The sequence below is a fragment of the Furipterus horrens genome, unplaced genomic scaffold (genome assembly GCF_987537825.1).
Source record: "Furipterus horrens unplaced genomic scaffold, mFurHor1.1.pri manual_scaffold_3, whole genome shotgun sequence".
NCBI lineage: Eukaryota > Metazoa > Chordata > Mammalia > Chiroptera > Furipteridae > Furipterus > Furipterus horrens.
The window spans coordinates 18,072,967-18,087,614 of record NW_028327173.1 but is presented as its reverse complement, the minus strand read 5'-3'; the positions used below and the strand labels follow the sequence as shown (position 1 = coordinate 18,087,614).

Sequence of the window (14,648 nt, the reverse complement as noted above, 5' to 3'; positions counted from 1 at the left end):
ACTCACCAAATGGATCTTCCATGTCACTATTAATCAGTTTAGGGAGGTAGAGGTATAGTTTCTAAAAAGAGAAAATAATAAATATTATGCTTAAAACATAGAATCCATCATCTTTAAAAAAAATCATTTAGTAACAATGATTATAATTGAAAAATACATTATTGAAATGTACAACTTATAAAGTGAGAATATTGCCAACTGAGATTTATTTGTAAGGGCTTGAAATTCAGATTTATAATATAAAAATATCATAAAACATTTAAGAATAATTTTCATTTTAAAATATGTCATTCTCAGTTTTCTCAAATAAGTTCCCTTTCCAGTCCCCAACTTGAATTTACTATAGTGTAAGGAAAACAAGCAAACTTTTTTTTCCTTTTCTTATTGTTGTTCTTTTATAGTTGCCCCAATTTTTCCCCCATTGCTCTCCCCTGCTTCCCTCCATCCCTAGTTCCCACAGTCAATCCAAATTTTTATGTTACAAAAACAAAAAACATGTTCCAAACTCACATAAATACCTGAGAAAGGATATGAGAATTTCTTAGGAGGAGGGAATTGGTTTGCCTAAAGAAAATAGTAGTCATTTTAGATATAGGAGGATGGTTCAGTAAGGTTAGAATGCTCAAATACGAAAATAAAGCAAAAAAAAATGTTTTGAAAGAAATTTGACCAAGTATAGATATCCACCCTCCCTCACCCTTAAGACAAGGAAATCTGTCCAATCTTACTTCCTATCTCTTTCACGGTTTAGATCCCAAGAGCATTCCCTAATAAACAGTCTGAATCTTAAACTCTAATTCAAGTTCTTTTAGAACAGTACCTATTAACAGTTGGTACCACATGTGATCTGAGAAAATAAAAAATATTATGTGGTTTTGGAGTTTAGCTGATCACAGCCTCGATGACAATGAGGACTCCATCACTGGTGGCAGGTGTAACAAAGATAATCGCTAGCACAAGGTGCTGGTTCAATTCTTAAACTTGAATAGTGATTGTCTCTCTGTGGAAGGGAATGCTCTACATAACTGGATATATCAGGCACTTGAAGAGTAAGGGGAAAACAATATAATGACAATGGAATTGTTAAATTCAATTGATGCTCTAGAACAGTGGTTCTCAACCTTCCTAATGCCGAGACCCTTTAATACAGTTCCTCATGTTGTGGTGACCCCCAACCATAAAATTTTCATTGCTACTTCATAACTGTAATTTTGCTACTGTTATGAATCGTAATGTAAATATCTGATAGGCAGGATGTATTTTCATTGTTACAAATTGAACATAATTAAAGCATAGTGATTAATCACAAAAACAAAATGTAATTATATATGTGTTTTCTCTTTTTTTTTTTTTTTACTGCTTAGGAATTTATTTTCTTAAGGCTCCATCAACAGGTGGAATGGAAAACCGCTCCCACCCTGACACCTTGGGCAACCAAGGCATTACACTCCTTTACTGCCTGCTCTGTCTGGAGGACCCGCACATCAATGCCTTGTTTCTTGAGGTACTCCAGAGTTGATGGGGGCACCTCAGTTCCAGTTTCTCTCCAATCCCAAGCACGACTTCCCCCTGGCCACACTTTGCAGTCCTTATAGGTTTTAGTAGAGCCTTGTACTTTCATTTGCCCCCATGAAAGGGAAGCAGTTTCAGGGGAAGACATAGGAACTTAACAGAAATCTAAAGCACTCTCTCCACGGAGTTGCGATCCCAAACCACTCCGTGCTTTACGTCTCACCTCATCTAGTTCTGGCCCACGGGTTAAGGCGCTCGCCCCGCCCAGAATCTATATGTGTTTTCTGATGGTCTTAGGTGACCCCTGTGAAAGGGTCATTCGACCCCCAAAGGGGTCGCGACCCACAGGTTGAGAACTGCTGCTTTAGAAAAAGATAACAAAAAGGTAAGAGGACTTCCGGCCAAGATGGAGATGTAGGTAGACACATTTCACCACCCTCCACAACAATAAGAAGAAATACAACTACCTAAAAAATAAGAACAACCAGAACTATGAGAAAATGGAACTGCATGGAAGTCTAACAAACAAAGATATAAGGAAGCAATAGTCATCCAGACAGGTTGGAGGGGTAGAGAGGATGTGGTGTGTTGGTGGTGGCGGCAGTGGAAGCAAGGCAGTGGCTGTGGCCAGTCAGCAGAAAGAGCAGTCACACATTATAAAAGTTGGGAGGGATACCTGGGCAGTGATCCTAACCTCAGACCAGACTGTGCAGCAGCTCATGGTTCCAGTGCCAGGGAAAATAAAAGCTCATGGTTCCAGTGCCAGGGAAAATAAAAGCCTCATTGCTTCTGGCTGTGAAAACCAGTGGGGGTTTGGGCAGAAGGAAAAACTGCCAGTCTCTCAGCAGAGGATCCCCATGGTCCTACAATGTCTAGAAACCCACAACGGTAGCTAGGGCGATAGCTAGGCAGGCACCAGTCCCATACAGATGCGGGAGGAGTGCCTGGAAAAGGGGCGAGTGTTGAGCATTGCTCCCTCTCTGACCCCTCCCCCACATACAGCGCCACAACGTGGTGAAACAAGTCGCCCTATACTGACGAATACCTAAGGCTCCACCCCTTACAATGTTAACAAGTGCGACAGTTCTACCTAAGACACAGAGGCAAACAAACACAGGAACCTATCAAAATGAGGAGACAGAGAAGTATGGCCCAAAAGGGGGAACGGATCAAGGTTCTAGAGGGAGAACTAAGCGACACGGAGATAGCCAACCTAACAGATGCAGAGTTCATAACACTGGTGATAAAGATGCTCACAGGCTTGACAGATATGCTTGAGTATGGCAAACACATAAGGGAAGAAATGAAGGCTATGCTAAATGAAATGAAGGAAAATCCACACAAAACCAATGGTGACGGGAAGGAAACCAGGGTTCAAATCAATGATTTGGAACATAAGAAAGAAAAAAAGTCAACCAGTACAGAAAGAGGAAACAAGAATTGAAAAAAAGTGAGGAGAGGAACCTCTGGGACAACTTTAAACGTGCCAACATCCAAACCATAGGGGTGCCAGAAGGAGAAGAGGAAAAGCAAGAAATTGAAAGCTTATGTGAGAAAATAATGAAGGAAAACTCCCCAAATTTGGCGAAGGAAATAGACATACAAGTCCAGGAAGCACAGAGAGTCCCAAACAAGCTAGACCCAAAAAGGACCACACAAAGACACATCATAATTAAAAAGACAAAGGTTAAAGATAGAATCTTAAAAGCAGCAAGAGAAAAGCAGAGAGTAACCTACAGAGGGGTGCCTATAAGTTATCAGCTGACTTCTCAAAAAAAACTTTGCAGGCAAGAAGGGGCTGGCAAGGAGTATTCAAGGTGATGAAAAGCAAGGACCCACAACCAGGATTACTCTATCCAGCAAAGCTATCATTTAGAATGGAAGAGCAGATCAAGTGCTTCCCAGACAAGGTAAAGCTAAAGGAGTTCATCATCACCAAGCCATTATTATATGAAATGACAAAGGCACTTACTTAAGAAAAAGATCAAAACTATGAACATTAAAATGACAACAAACTCACAACTATCAACAACTGAGTCTAAAAAATAAAAACAAAATCCAACTAAGCAAACAACCAGAGTAGGAACAAAAACATAGGTATGGGGATCATTTGCAGGGTTATCAGCTGGGAGGAGGAAGTGGGGAGAAATGGGGAAATGGTGCAGGATTAAGAAACATAATTGGTAGGTACAAAATAGACAGGGGGATGTTAAGAATAGTATAGGAAAGGGTGAAGCTGAAGAACATATATGCATGACCCATGGACATGAACTAAAGGGGGTGGGACTGGTGGAGGGAAAGGGGGTTCTGGACGGAGGAGAGCAAAGGGGAAAAAAATTGGGAGAACTGCAACAGCACAATCAATAAAATATACTTTAAACAAAAGAATAAAAAATGTCTACTACATTCTGACGTAAGAGGATAAATTCAACATATTGTTGAATGAAAAAAGAAACAAGTTGTATAATGATAGAAATAGGACCCTCACCAAAACTGTCAATTAGTGGTAACTCTTTGTGGAAGTTTAGAGAGGACAGGAGTGGGACTGAGTGATGAAGGATGACGGTAAAGACTTGCTTTTCCTTTTCTTTTCCTTTTTTTAATCCTCACCCAAGGAAATGCTTATTGATTTTAGAGAGAGGGGAAAAGGAGAGAGAGGGAGGGAGAAACATCGTTTGGTTGCCTCCTGTACATGCTCCAGTGGGGACTGAACCTACAAACTAGGTATGTGCCCTGACTGGGAAACGAACCTGTGACCTTTCGGTTGACAAGACAACACTCTAACCAACTGAGCCACACCATCCAGGGCTATTTTATGTATTTCTATACTATCTGAATTTTTATTGTATATTTTGATTACAATTAAAAATTATTTTTAAGATTTGCAGATCAGAATTAATCATCTTATTTCTTCTGGACTACTTAATACTAAAGATGGACTCAGGCAAGAAAAGATTTTTTTAATTTTTTTTTTTTAGAAAAGTTTATTTTTAATAGAAGTTTGGTTACATATGTTAGAAATCAAGCAAAAATGATCAATGGAAAGACTGATTTAAATGGACTTAAATAATTTCATGTATGCCTGGATCACAGTGATATCAATTTGAATACTTCCTCCTCATGAAATAATATTTAGGTTCACTATTTACAGGAATTTAATATGGTATACTGATGTTTAGGAGGTTAACCCTTTAAATCCCTTTTAGTTAAAAGAAGATGCTCAACAACTGTTCTTTAATATTATTCTTTCTATTCTGCCCTTCCAAAAGCACTAGCATATACTGAAGTATTTTATTTACCAAATCCTTTAAACCTCTTGTTATTCATTCCTTAAGTGCCCTGAAGAGAGTTCAATGCTGCTTTTCTATTTCAGGGAGCTCCTGATTTTCTAGAAAATAAAACAAAGGTTAAGGACAAAGAGGAGATAGTTTAAAAATATAAAGTAGAATAGAGATTATCAGGAGCTGAGGGAGGAGGACAATGTGGAGTTTTTATTTAGTGGGCACAGAGTTTCTGTTTGGGATGAAGAAAAAAATCTGGAAATGGTTAGTGGTGATGGCTGCACAACACTATGAATGTACTTAATGCCACTGAACTGTACACTTTAAAAGGGTTAAAATGGTAAACTTTACCACAATAAAAAAATATAAAGTCTGCAATGATTAATGCAAAGAAACAGACTTCTCATTTATCTTATGTCACAGTATGCAAAGATATATTCCTTTAACAGAACAGTCCTCAGTGGTCTGTGGCTAATGATGGAAGGATGATGCCCCTCTCCCAATTATACAAAGATGTCCCAGAAACCCAGTTATCTTTCACCTAATTTTATGTAAGCACACAGACTATGTAAAAGACTGTTAGTAAAATTCCTAGTCTGATTGTTAACACCAAGAGGTAAGAGCTTGTATCCCCTTTTAATAGATTCAGCAAAAATACACTCAGTTTTACCCCAGGTCATAATGTTTTCCCTCAAATTTAAATTCAGAGGAAGGGACAGGAGGTGAAGTTGGGTGTGTGCCAGTAAAAAGAAATGAAAATACTCTTCATACCTTATGACTGGTTCTACACAGTTACTCTTTGGTATCTACTGGCAGCATTTTTAATTGGCATCCATGAGGGAGGGGAAAAAGAAGAGATAAGGCTATTGTCCCTTGGGGATCCTCCCTTTCTACCTGTCACTCACTGAAAGTGAGGAAAAGTGTTTCAGGTCTCCAATTTTTAACCTTAATTAAAAAGAAAAAATCCACCCACCCAAGAAAACAACCATTTCTCTATAAACCCTATTCTGAGGTAAATAAGAATGAAATACGTCATCACCAGTAATATGAAAAAATATTTATTTTTTAATGTCCTTGATTTCTTATAAAGTGAAGATTTTAAAATTTCTAATGACCTAGATGGATATAAGCATCTGAAGATGAATAAGAACATTTTTAATTTAGTGTCTTCAGAGCCCTGACCAGCTTGGCTCAGTTGGCTGGGTGTTGTCCTGCAAAGTGAAAGGTCGACAGTCGACTCCTGGTCAGGGCACATGCCTGGGTTGCGGGTTCAGTCCAGCTGGTGGTGCGTACAAGAGACAACCAACTGATGTTTCTCTCCCTCTCTTTCCTCCTTCCTTACCCTCTCTCTAAAAATAAATAAATAAAATCCTTTAAAAAGTAATTAAAAAGTTAAAACAATAATTATGCAACATTTATAACTATTAAACTGGAAATATATTTATTTTAAAATATTAAAATCGATCAGTAAGGTTGACTGTGAATGATCAAGTACTGTAAATTTGAGTATTAATGTTGGCAAACAATTTGGTAATACCAATAAAGCAATATATAAATGTTACTAGCTGCTAATCCAGTAATTTCATATTTTAAGAACCATTACATGTACAAAGACCTATGTGCAGCATTATTTGTGATAACTTTACCATTTGTAATGGTTAAATAAATTGAAGCCAACAACACAGGAATCTTAGAACTCAGTTTATTTTCACATACAGGTACCGTTTAGTAAGGAGAATAAAGAGGTAAACTACAAGGGAAAAGTGCCCTGCAGAGATATGGACAAAGGGATTTGGGATCGCTCAAGGTAAGGATGAATCATTAATTCTTTATGAGTCATTAATCCTTTATACCAATTTTTGACACTGTGTTGCCAACCAAAGTGCAAAAAAGAGAGTAAGCAGCTGGGTACTGAAAATCAAGTAGACTGGTTATCAACTAGATGGCATGCAAGTGCAGGGTAAAAGCAGGGCTAGGGAGTCCTCTGTAAGAGATTAAATGAGTTCTACCAGAATTAGCCATCCACAGAGGAAACAAACCAAGCACTGCACTGTTCTGTCAGACAATCATAAAATTGTTATCTACTCTTAAATAAAAGAGTCAACGTCTATCCAAAAAATACTCCTGGAAATTTGGCTAACAAGTGCATATTTGGGACACTAAATGTAGAGAATCTTTAACAATGAAGTTTTTGTTTGTTTAGATCTTATTTATTTTTAGAGAGGGGGGAAGGAAAGAAGAGAGGGAGAGAAACATTGATAAGTGAGAGAAACATCAATGGGTTGACAAGCAAGCAACCCAAACATGTGTCCTGACCAGGAATGGAACCAGTGACCTTCCCGGTTTGCGGGATGATGCCCAACCCAACCATACCAGTCAGGGCAACAATGGAGTTTTCTTAAGGCACAGATTTGGTTCAAGATTAGATTCCATTTTAAATGTATACCTGAAAAAACACCCAGCAACATCATATACTACAAGTAAACTTCTAACTTCAGTGCACTGACAAGGTCACACCCTGAGAGATTTCCCTTACGACTCAGTACTCCAGAATCAAAAGACACACTTTAAACCGGGCTCTTCCTCCCTTGTCCAGTACCGATCACAGTACTACCCCCTTTTCCTCTGCCACAGATAATAGCTCATCTCATACTTATTAATCACAAAAGTTTACACAGACCTCTTACATCCATGATCTCATCTGACACCTCTGAAGAAACTGTCACTATCCCTACTTGATAAATGAGAAAACTAAAGTTTAAAAAGGTTAGCTGACTTGGATACTCACAGCTAGGAAGTGATAAAGCTGGAACTAGAACCCAGGCTTTCAGACTCCAAAGACAGTTAAATGCATTATATTGAGTAAATATGTCTGAATTTTCAAATTGTCAAAAAAAAAATATACACACACACACACACACACACAAAAAGAAACCATACACACACCTTGTGCTTTAAACATAACAGAGAAATTAAACTGAAAACCAAGCCTGAGTCTGAAAGCTGTATATAGTCTCAACCACCTCTTCTCTAAAAAAATCAAACAGCCACTAAACACACTTCCTCTCCTAAAACTCCTTGGAATGGTTTTGGTTGTAAATAATAAAATCCTAGAATTTGAGAGATCAACCCTTTTAGAAATGAGAAAACTGAAGCACAAGACTTGTGACTTGCTCACAGTCAAGGATGGCACCAGCACCTTCCACTACAGTAGAGTGTGTCTTCTAAGGCCCCTGTCAACGATATTTAAGAAAGGTGGTCTTACTGAGAGTACAGGAGACAGAATGGGGAACTACTGGGTAATTTGTGTCGGACCTCAGTGGGGCGCTAACTGCTGCCCAGCAGCCCTTTTGTTCATCTCTGGTTGGCTCCCCTTACCTTTTTCACAACTGCTGTTTCAGACTTTCAACACTCTGAAGTCTTCTAGCCCACTCCATCTTTTTATCATGCTGCAGTTAACGTAATTCATCCTATCAGAAAGGAAGACTTAAAAAAAGAGGTCATCTGTCCTGGCCTGATAGCTCAGTTGGTTAGTGTGTCATCCCAACAAGCCAAGGTTGTAGGTTTGACCCCCCATCAGAATCAACCAATGAATCCATAAATAAGTGGAACAACAAATCGATGTTTCTTTCTCTCTCTCTCAAATCTATTTTAAAAAGGGGGGGTTGGTCATAAGATATTAAAAGACCCTATAAGGTGGAAATTATGATCCTGAGCTTTACAGTTGAAATACATTTCGGTTCCAGATCTCTTCCATTATTTATTTGGTAACTTTGGGGTATTTGGTTAATCTCTCTGAACCATAAATTTCTTCAACTGTCAAATGGGAATGACCACAGGCTCCATAGAATTTTTGTAAAATTAAATAACATATGTAAAAGTACACAGATCGGTGTCTAAGTCCAAAGTTGGTAACTACTCCAATTTCAACTTACATTTCCATCTCTTCCAAATGTATCTTCTATCCTTTCTTCATGTTTCCTTTTCAAGGTTCACCTCTCCATGAGCTTTAGATTCTATTTCCTCCCACAGCTTCCTTATTATCTCCCTTTTCTCTTGTGCAAATCCTCAATATCTGCCTCTGCTGGCTTCTTTTCCTTTACCTTCAAACAAGTCAAATTTCTCCCATTCGTAAAAAATCAAAAACAAAATAAAAATAGGCCCTCAATCCTGCTTTAGCATTTACTTTCTAAACATCTCTCCTAAACCCTCTAACCCATGGTGAAGATAGCAAGTAATTACCTTTCAAAACAGATCAAGTCATGTCAATTACTTGCTTAAAAACCTTTAATGGCTTATCAATTCCCTAATCGAAAAGCCTAAACTCTTCAGTATTTTGAGTCCTTTTCAGCACCTAGTCATCAATCTTTCCTTTCACCAGCCATTGTAACTCTTCAGCTACTTAACCCCAGGGGTTCAGAGACCCCTGAGTATTCCACAACTTTCTAAAATTATATGCATGTTTGCGTATTCATAGGTTTTCTGGGCTGAAAATCTATTGCTTCTCTCAAATTCTCTAGAGGGGGTTATCTGAACCAAAAAATGTTAAAAACCAAATATTAATATCCTCTAGCCATACTAGACTACTCACTCTTCCCCAGGCACATACCTTATATTTCCACATATCCATTCCTATGCTCAAACTGCTCCCTCTGATTGGATTAACCTTAATTGTAACTGGTCTCCCTGATGAGTTCTTATTCATCCCTCAAGAACAAGTTCCGAAATCACTTCCTCTGTAATCCCTTTCTTCACTGTCTACTGAAATAGAATCATTCAGTCCCTTACCTATATTACAAAACACCTCTATTTAAGATTCACTTACCACACAGTTAGGTGTTGTCATATAAGCTCTTCAAGGCAGAAACTATATACCTTCACATCTTTGTACCACCAGAACGTAACCCAGATCCTAACACACAATGCGAAAAATAAAAGAACCATCTTGGCATTACATTTGTGTTCTGGTATTCTCCACAACTGCCCCTGCCTACTTTTGTTATTCATTCACTCATTCAACAAACAATTTAAAGTTCCAATGAAATACCTGGAGCTGAGTGCTAAGCATTAAGGATGTACACACTAGGACACAGTCCCTGACATTAAGACAATTAACTGTGACAATACAGAACAAATAATAATTATCTTATCCTGGCCTGGTAGCTCAGCTGGTTAGAGCATAGTGAAAACACGCCAAGGTTGTGGGGTTCAATCCCTAGTCAGGGCACGTACAAGAATCAACCAATGAATATATAAATAAGTGAAACAACAAATCCATGTCTCTCTCTCTCTCTCTCTCTCTCTCTCAAATCAATAAATAATAATAATGATCTTATTTGGTAAGTGCTATAAGAAAGGTCTACATAAAGATTTATGGTAAAAATGGAAAAGGGAAAAAAGGAAAAGGAAAAAAAAGTTATAGTAGTCCATGTGAAGACACGACTATTAGTCACAAAACAGTTTATAATGGGACACCAGACTCTCTTAGACCAGAGAATCCATCCATTCTCTTTGTTTCTTTATAAATAACCATCTCTCAATGCTCCTTTTCCTTTTATAATACCAGTAATGTTAACTTACTACAGGAACTGGAAGGGTATAATACAACCAAATACTCTTCTCACTTCTGGAAACAATTCTACAAGCAAGGTAGAGCAGGAATCATCCCCATGTTAAAGATGAGAAAAAGTTCAAAAAGGTTATCCCTCAAAGTTGGACAGTAAATAAGACAGAATTTTATTTTAGTACTTATTTACTGTCTGACTCCTCTGTTTTTCCACCCCACCCAAATCAGTCCATAAGCCCCAAAAGGGAAAAGACTTCTTTTGTTTTCACTGCTTTACCCTCAAGGTTGGTCTACAACAGTACTTCAAACACAATAGGCTTTCACTAAATATTTGTTGACTGAATGAATGAATTGCTCTGGAAATAAAAAAGACCAACAGCAAAAAAGCACAAGGGAAGAAAGTGCCTTCCAGCCCTGGCCAGGCAGCTCAGTTAGTTAGGTCATCATCCAGACATACCAAGGTTGCGTGTTTCATCCCTGGTCAGGGCATATAATCAACAAATGAATGCATAAATAAGCAGAACAACAAATCAATGTTTCTCTCTCTCTCTTTCTCTCTCCTTCTTCCTCTCTTTCTCTAAAATAATAAATTAAAAATACATGTTTTAAAAAGTTCCTTCCAGCCCTAGCTGGTGTGGTTCAGTGACTGAGCACCACCCTGAGAACCAAAGTGTTGCTGGTTCATTTCCCAGCCAGGGCATGTGCCTGGGTTTCGGGCCAGGTCCGCAGTTGGGGGCATGCGAGGAGGCAACTTGTTGTCGTGTCTCACACACATTGATGTTTCTCTCCCTCTCTTTCTCCCTCCCCTTCCCTCTCCCTAAAAATAAATAAATAAAATTTTAAAAATTTTTAATAAATAAAGTTCCTCCCATTATTACGGCTTAGAAAGAGATTTGAAACAGGCTTCTACTAGTTAAAAAGGCTAGACTAATTATATTAACTCAATTGCACTGGCATGTTATACATTTTACCTAAAAAGAATCTAAGTAAATGGAGGTGAAAGCGCTTTCTATTTCTGATGTCACTTCATGGCATGTTCTGACATAAATCCAAGACTTAAACTGTAGGTTTGAAACTGATAAAAAGGTTTTACTAAAAGCAAAATCTAAAAAAAGCATTTTCTTGATTCTTTACTCTTTGGCTAGAAAAGCATCTGAACTTCAGTTTTTTTCAATGTTAGTTCCAACAGCCAAAGATGCTGTATAGAGTATGTTCTCCAATATATTTCTTAATAAAACTTTAATCAAAGATTAGTCAAAACCTTTTAGTAAATAAAGCTTTTAGTAATAATTAGTCTAAACCTCAGCCTAGGAATTGATCACCATTCGTGCCCCCCCACCCAGGGATACATAAAATTGCCATTCTGCCTAGGTACAAGGTCATGGCACCAACGTTCAGTATGACTTATGGTTCAGTATAACATTGTCTATAATTCTATAAACTCCAGTTCCTTATAAATCAGTTTGCTCTGACTAGAAAATATTTTCATTATTTTCTCCAATATTTAAATTTCAGTAAATCATATCACAAGGTGTTGGTGGTGGTATGATGTGTAACTGCAATACGTGTGAAGTAATGGAAAGACCACTTAAGTATGGTTTACTATTTCCTATCTGGGTGAACTCCGTGACCTTGGGCAAGTTGCAGAACATTTTAGAGGCTGTAAATTTAACATTTGTCAGCATAAAATCAGAGAACAACCAACTCACAGAATTGTAGTGAAAATTAAATTACATAATGTATTTGAAGCCCTGGCCAGGGAGCTATGCTGGTTAAACTGCTGACCCCATATGCATGCCAAAGTTGCAGGTTCAATTCCCAGCCAAGGCATATACAAGAATCAACCAATGAATGCACAAATAAGTTAAACAACAAATCAACGTTTCTCTCTCCCTTCTTCTTTCTCTAGAAAAATAAAAATTCTGAATAAAAGCTTTGAGAAATAAGACTGGGAGCTGGGAAAAGAATGATACTTTTCTAATTTTGTACTTTTTTTTCTGTTATATTCTAAAGATCAATTACTTTATTTCTGTGTAGGCACAAACATATTTCTCTTAAATATACTCACTATACAATTAACCAATGGATGCATAAATAAATGGAACAACAAATCAATGTCTCTCTCTCTCAAATCAATCAATAAAAAATAATAATGATGTACATGAGCTGTTTTCAAAAAATAACAGCATTGGTATGTTTGAAGAACTACAAAACAGTCCAACATTAGCAACTGCTGTTGCTTAGAATTGTTCCTAGAAAAATTTTGCAGGTGCCTCTTCAAAGCATAGCCAGGAAAACACAATCCTCACTCATTGCCAGATTAAAAATTGAAGAACTACATTAAAGATCTCTATCCCTATATAATATCACTAACACAATCTGGGATTCTCAAGAGTAAATTACTTCCATTATGAGATATGAACGTAATAAAATACAAAGGGCTTTGTTTGCCTACATGGCTAGGGTGGGAATTTAACTATATATAACTTCAATAGCCTTCCCTGATTCATGTAAAGGAGTCCCAGCTGTCCCCATTTCAGAGACTTGAAATAGTAAATCAGTTTTTCAAAAGGAGTATTTGCAATGCATTTATAAAGTGTTATCTCAAGCTGAATATCTACCAATTCAGTCTTCTAACGGGACATACATAAAGTTACCACTTAACAAAGTTTGACCAAATCCACAAAATTCACGTGTTCCATTTAAAAGATCTGCTACTTCTCCTGCAAACTGGCTTCATTCCTATTACTTGGTGAAATGAGTCTTTTCTTTTGCTTTCTAGACACCAAGTTTCTGTTTTCTCTCTAAAGCAGACCCTTCTATTTATGGACTTTTCCTTTCGACTTTTTAAGCAGAATAAGAAAACGATCTGGGGGGCGAGGAGCTAGGAGGCTGGATGGAGTACTGTAATCGTTTCCTGCATGCAATGAATGGAAAGGCTGCTCGCTGCTATAAATCACTTTTTCTCCTCCGAGATTCCAGAGGTGTACTACCATTGAGCCCATTCGCACTGGTTCTTTGGTTTCCTGATCAGAACAAACCGACATCGCAGCCCAGTTTCCCTGGGAGTGGGGCTCACTTCTTTTCCAAAGGCCATTCCCCTACCGAAAAATCTGAGACTCGTGTCGTGAAGCCGCCGGGGGCTGACGTTCAAGAGTTAGACAATAACCTCAAGGTTTTCAACAGAAACTCCGTCTGCCTCTCCCTGGCTCCGACGCTTCCACTCTACCCAGCCGGGATGCAGCGGTCTGAGGCCGGACAGTTTTGAAAAATGGACTTTGACCCGATCCGGTTACCGTAACCGGATCCCCACGGACAGGTTTCCCTCAAGAAAGTGGCCCCAGGGACTCCCCCAAGGAGGCAACTCCACGCACAGGCACAAAGGCGCAAAGCAGCGCAGACAAAAGGGACCAGCCAAGTAGCCTGGGGCGGATAGGGAGAGCCTGCGCGAGCCGCGCCACAGAAGCCACGGCGGGACCGTTGTGGGACTGCGGAGGCGGCGGCGGCGGCCCCGGCCCGCCCCGTCCGCCGCCCGAAGCGACCACGGCCTGAGCAATTTCCCTCCCCCGAACCGCGACCCACTGTGGAGCAAGGAACGCGGCCCCAGCCTAGAAGGCGGCCGCAGCCCGACCACAGGCACTCCCCGCTCACTTTCCTTTGCTCACCGAACTCACCCGGTTGCCGCCGCAGCCGCCTATTGAGCCTCCACCGAAGTTTCTCCCGGAAATCCTACTTGGCCCGCCGGCCCCGCGACAGCCAGAGCCTTCGGCCCCCGGGAGGGGGTAAGAGGGAGCAGGCTGGACAGTGAGGGGTAGGAAATGCCCTCGCGGGGGCTCACGGAACTTGTAGTCTCCAGCCCAGGCCAGCTGAGTCGGGCCGAGAAAATGGCGGAACCCTCTAGCCGTTTGCTCTCCGGCTGTCGGCCCCACACGCCCTCTCTGGGCATGCGCCACCCTCTGGAGCCCCGCGTGGAAAAGAATTTGGGCACCTTTCCTGGTACTGAGGGGAACAAAGGTCTTTGGACTAGGAGGGTCAGAGTTCAATATACTGAGCCCCAGGCAGTGCCAGAAGTGGGAGCTGGATGTAAGTGTGCTGTTTTAGAAAACTGCGGCCATATGTCAGGCATAACATCCCCAAAGGGGCAGGGGGCGGGGGAGGGGGCGGCACTATTGCGGACCTGTTTGAAGTGTAAAAATTTTTGAAGCAAGTTCCCTCAATTTTGTGCACGAGGAAGAAACTCGTGAATCATTCACACCTCCTTCAGCCCATTAAATCCAATTATTCTACAC

General features: G+C 39.7%; 1 protein-coding gene and 1 pseudogene across 6 annotated transcripts in view; both read right to left on the bottom strand.

Annotated features, from left to right (window-relative positions):
• Nucleotides 1–14,271, bottom strand: part of PHACTR4 (phosphatase and actin regulator 4) — a 77,161-nt gene extending 62,890 nt beyond the window's left edge. For 3 of the 6 annotated variants that reach the window (XM_090268918.1, XM_090268915.1, XM_090268916.1), the window contains exon 1: nt 7–62. Coding sequence is in view for 2 of the 6 variants with exons in the window: in XM_090268917.1 (XP_090125043.1) it covers nt 7–22 (16 nt within the window). In the remaining 4 variants the exon portion in view is untranslated. Of the gene's footprint in view, nt 1–6; nt 63–14,033 lie in introns of those variants that run through there. The other 3 variants (XM_090268917.1, XM_090268919.1, XM_090268920.1) reach the window with 2 other exon arrangements.
• Nucleotides 1,354–1,777, bottom strand: LOC150014470 (mth938 domain-containing protein pseudogene; annotated as a pseudogene).
• Nucleotides 14,272–14,648: the final 377 nt, after the last annotated feature.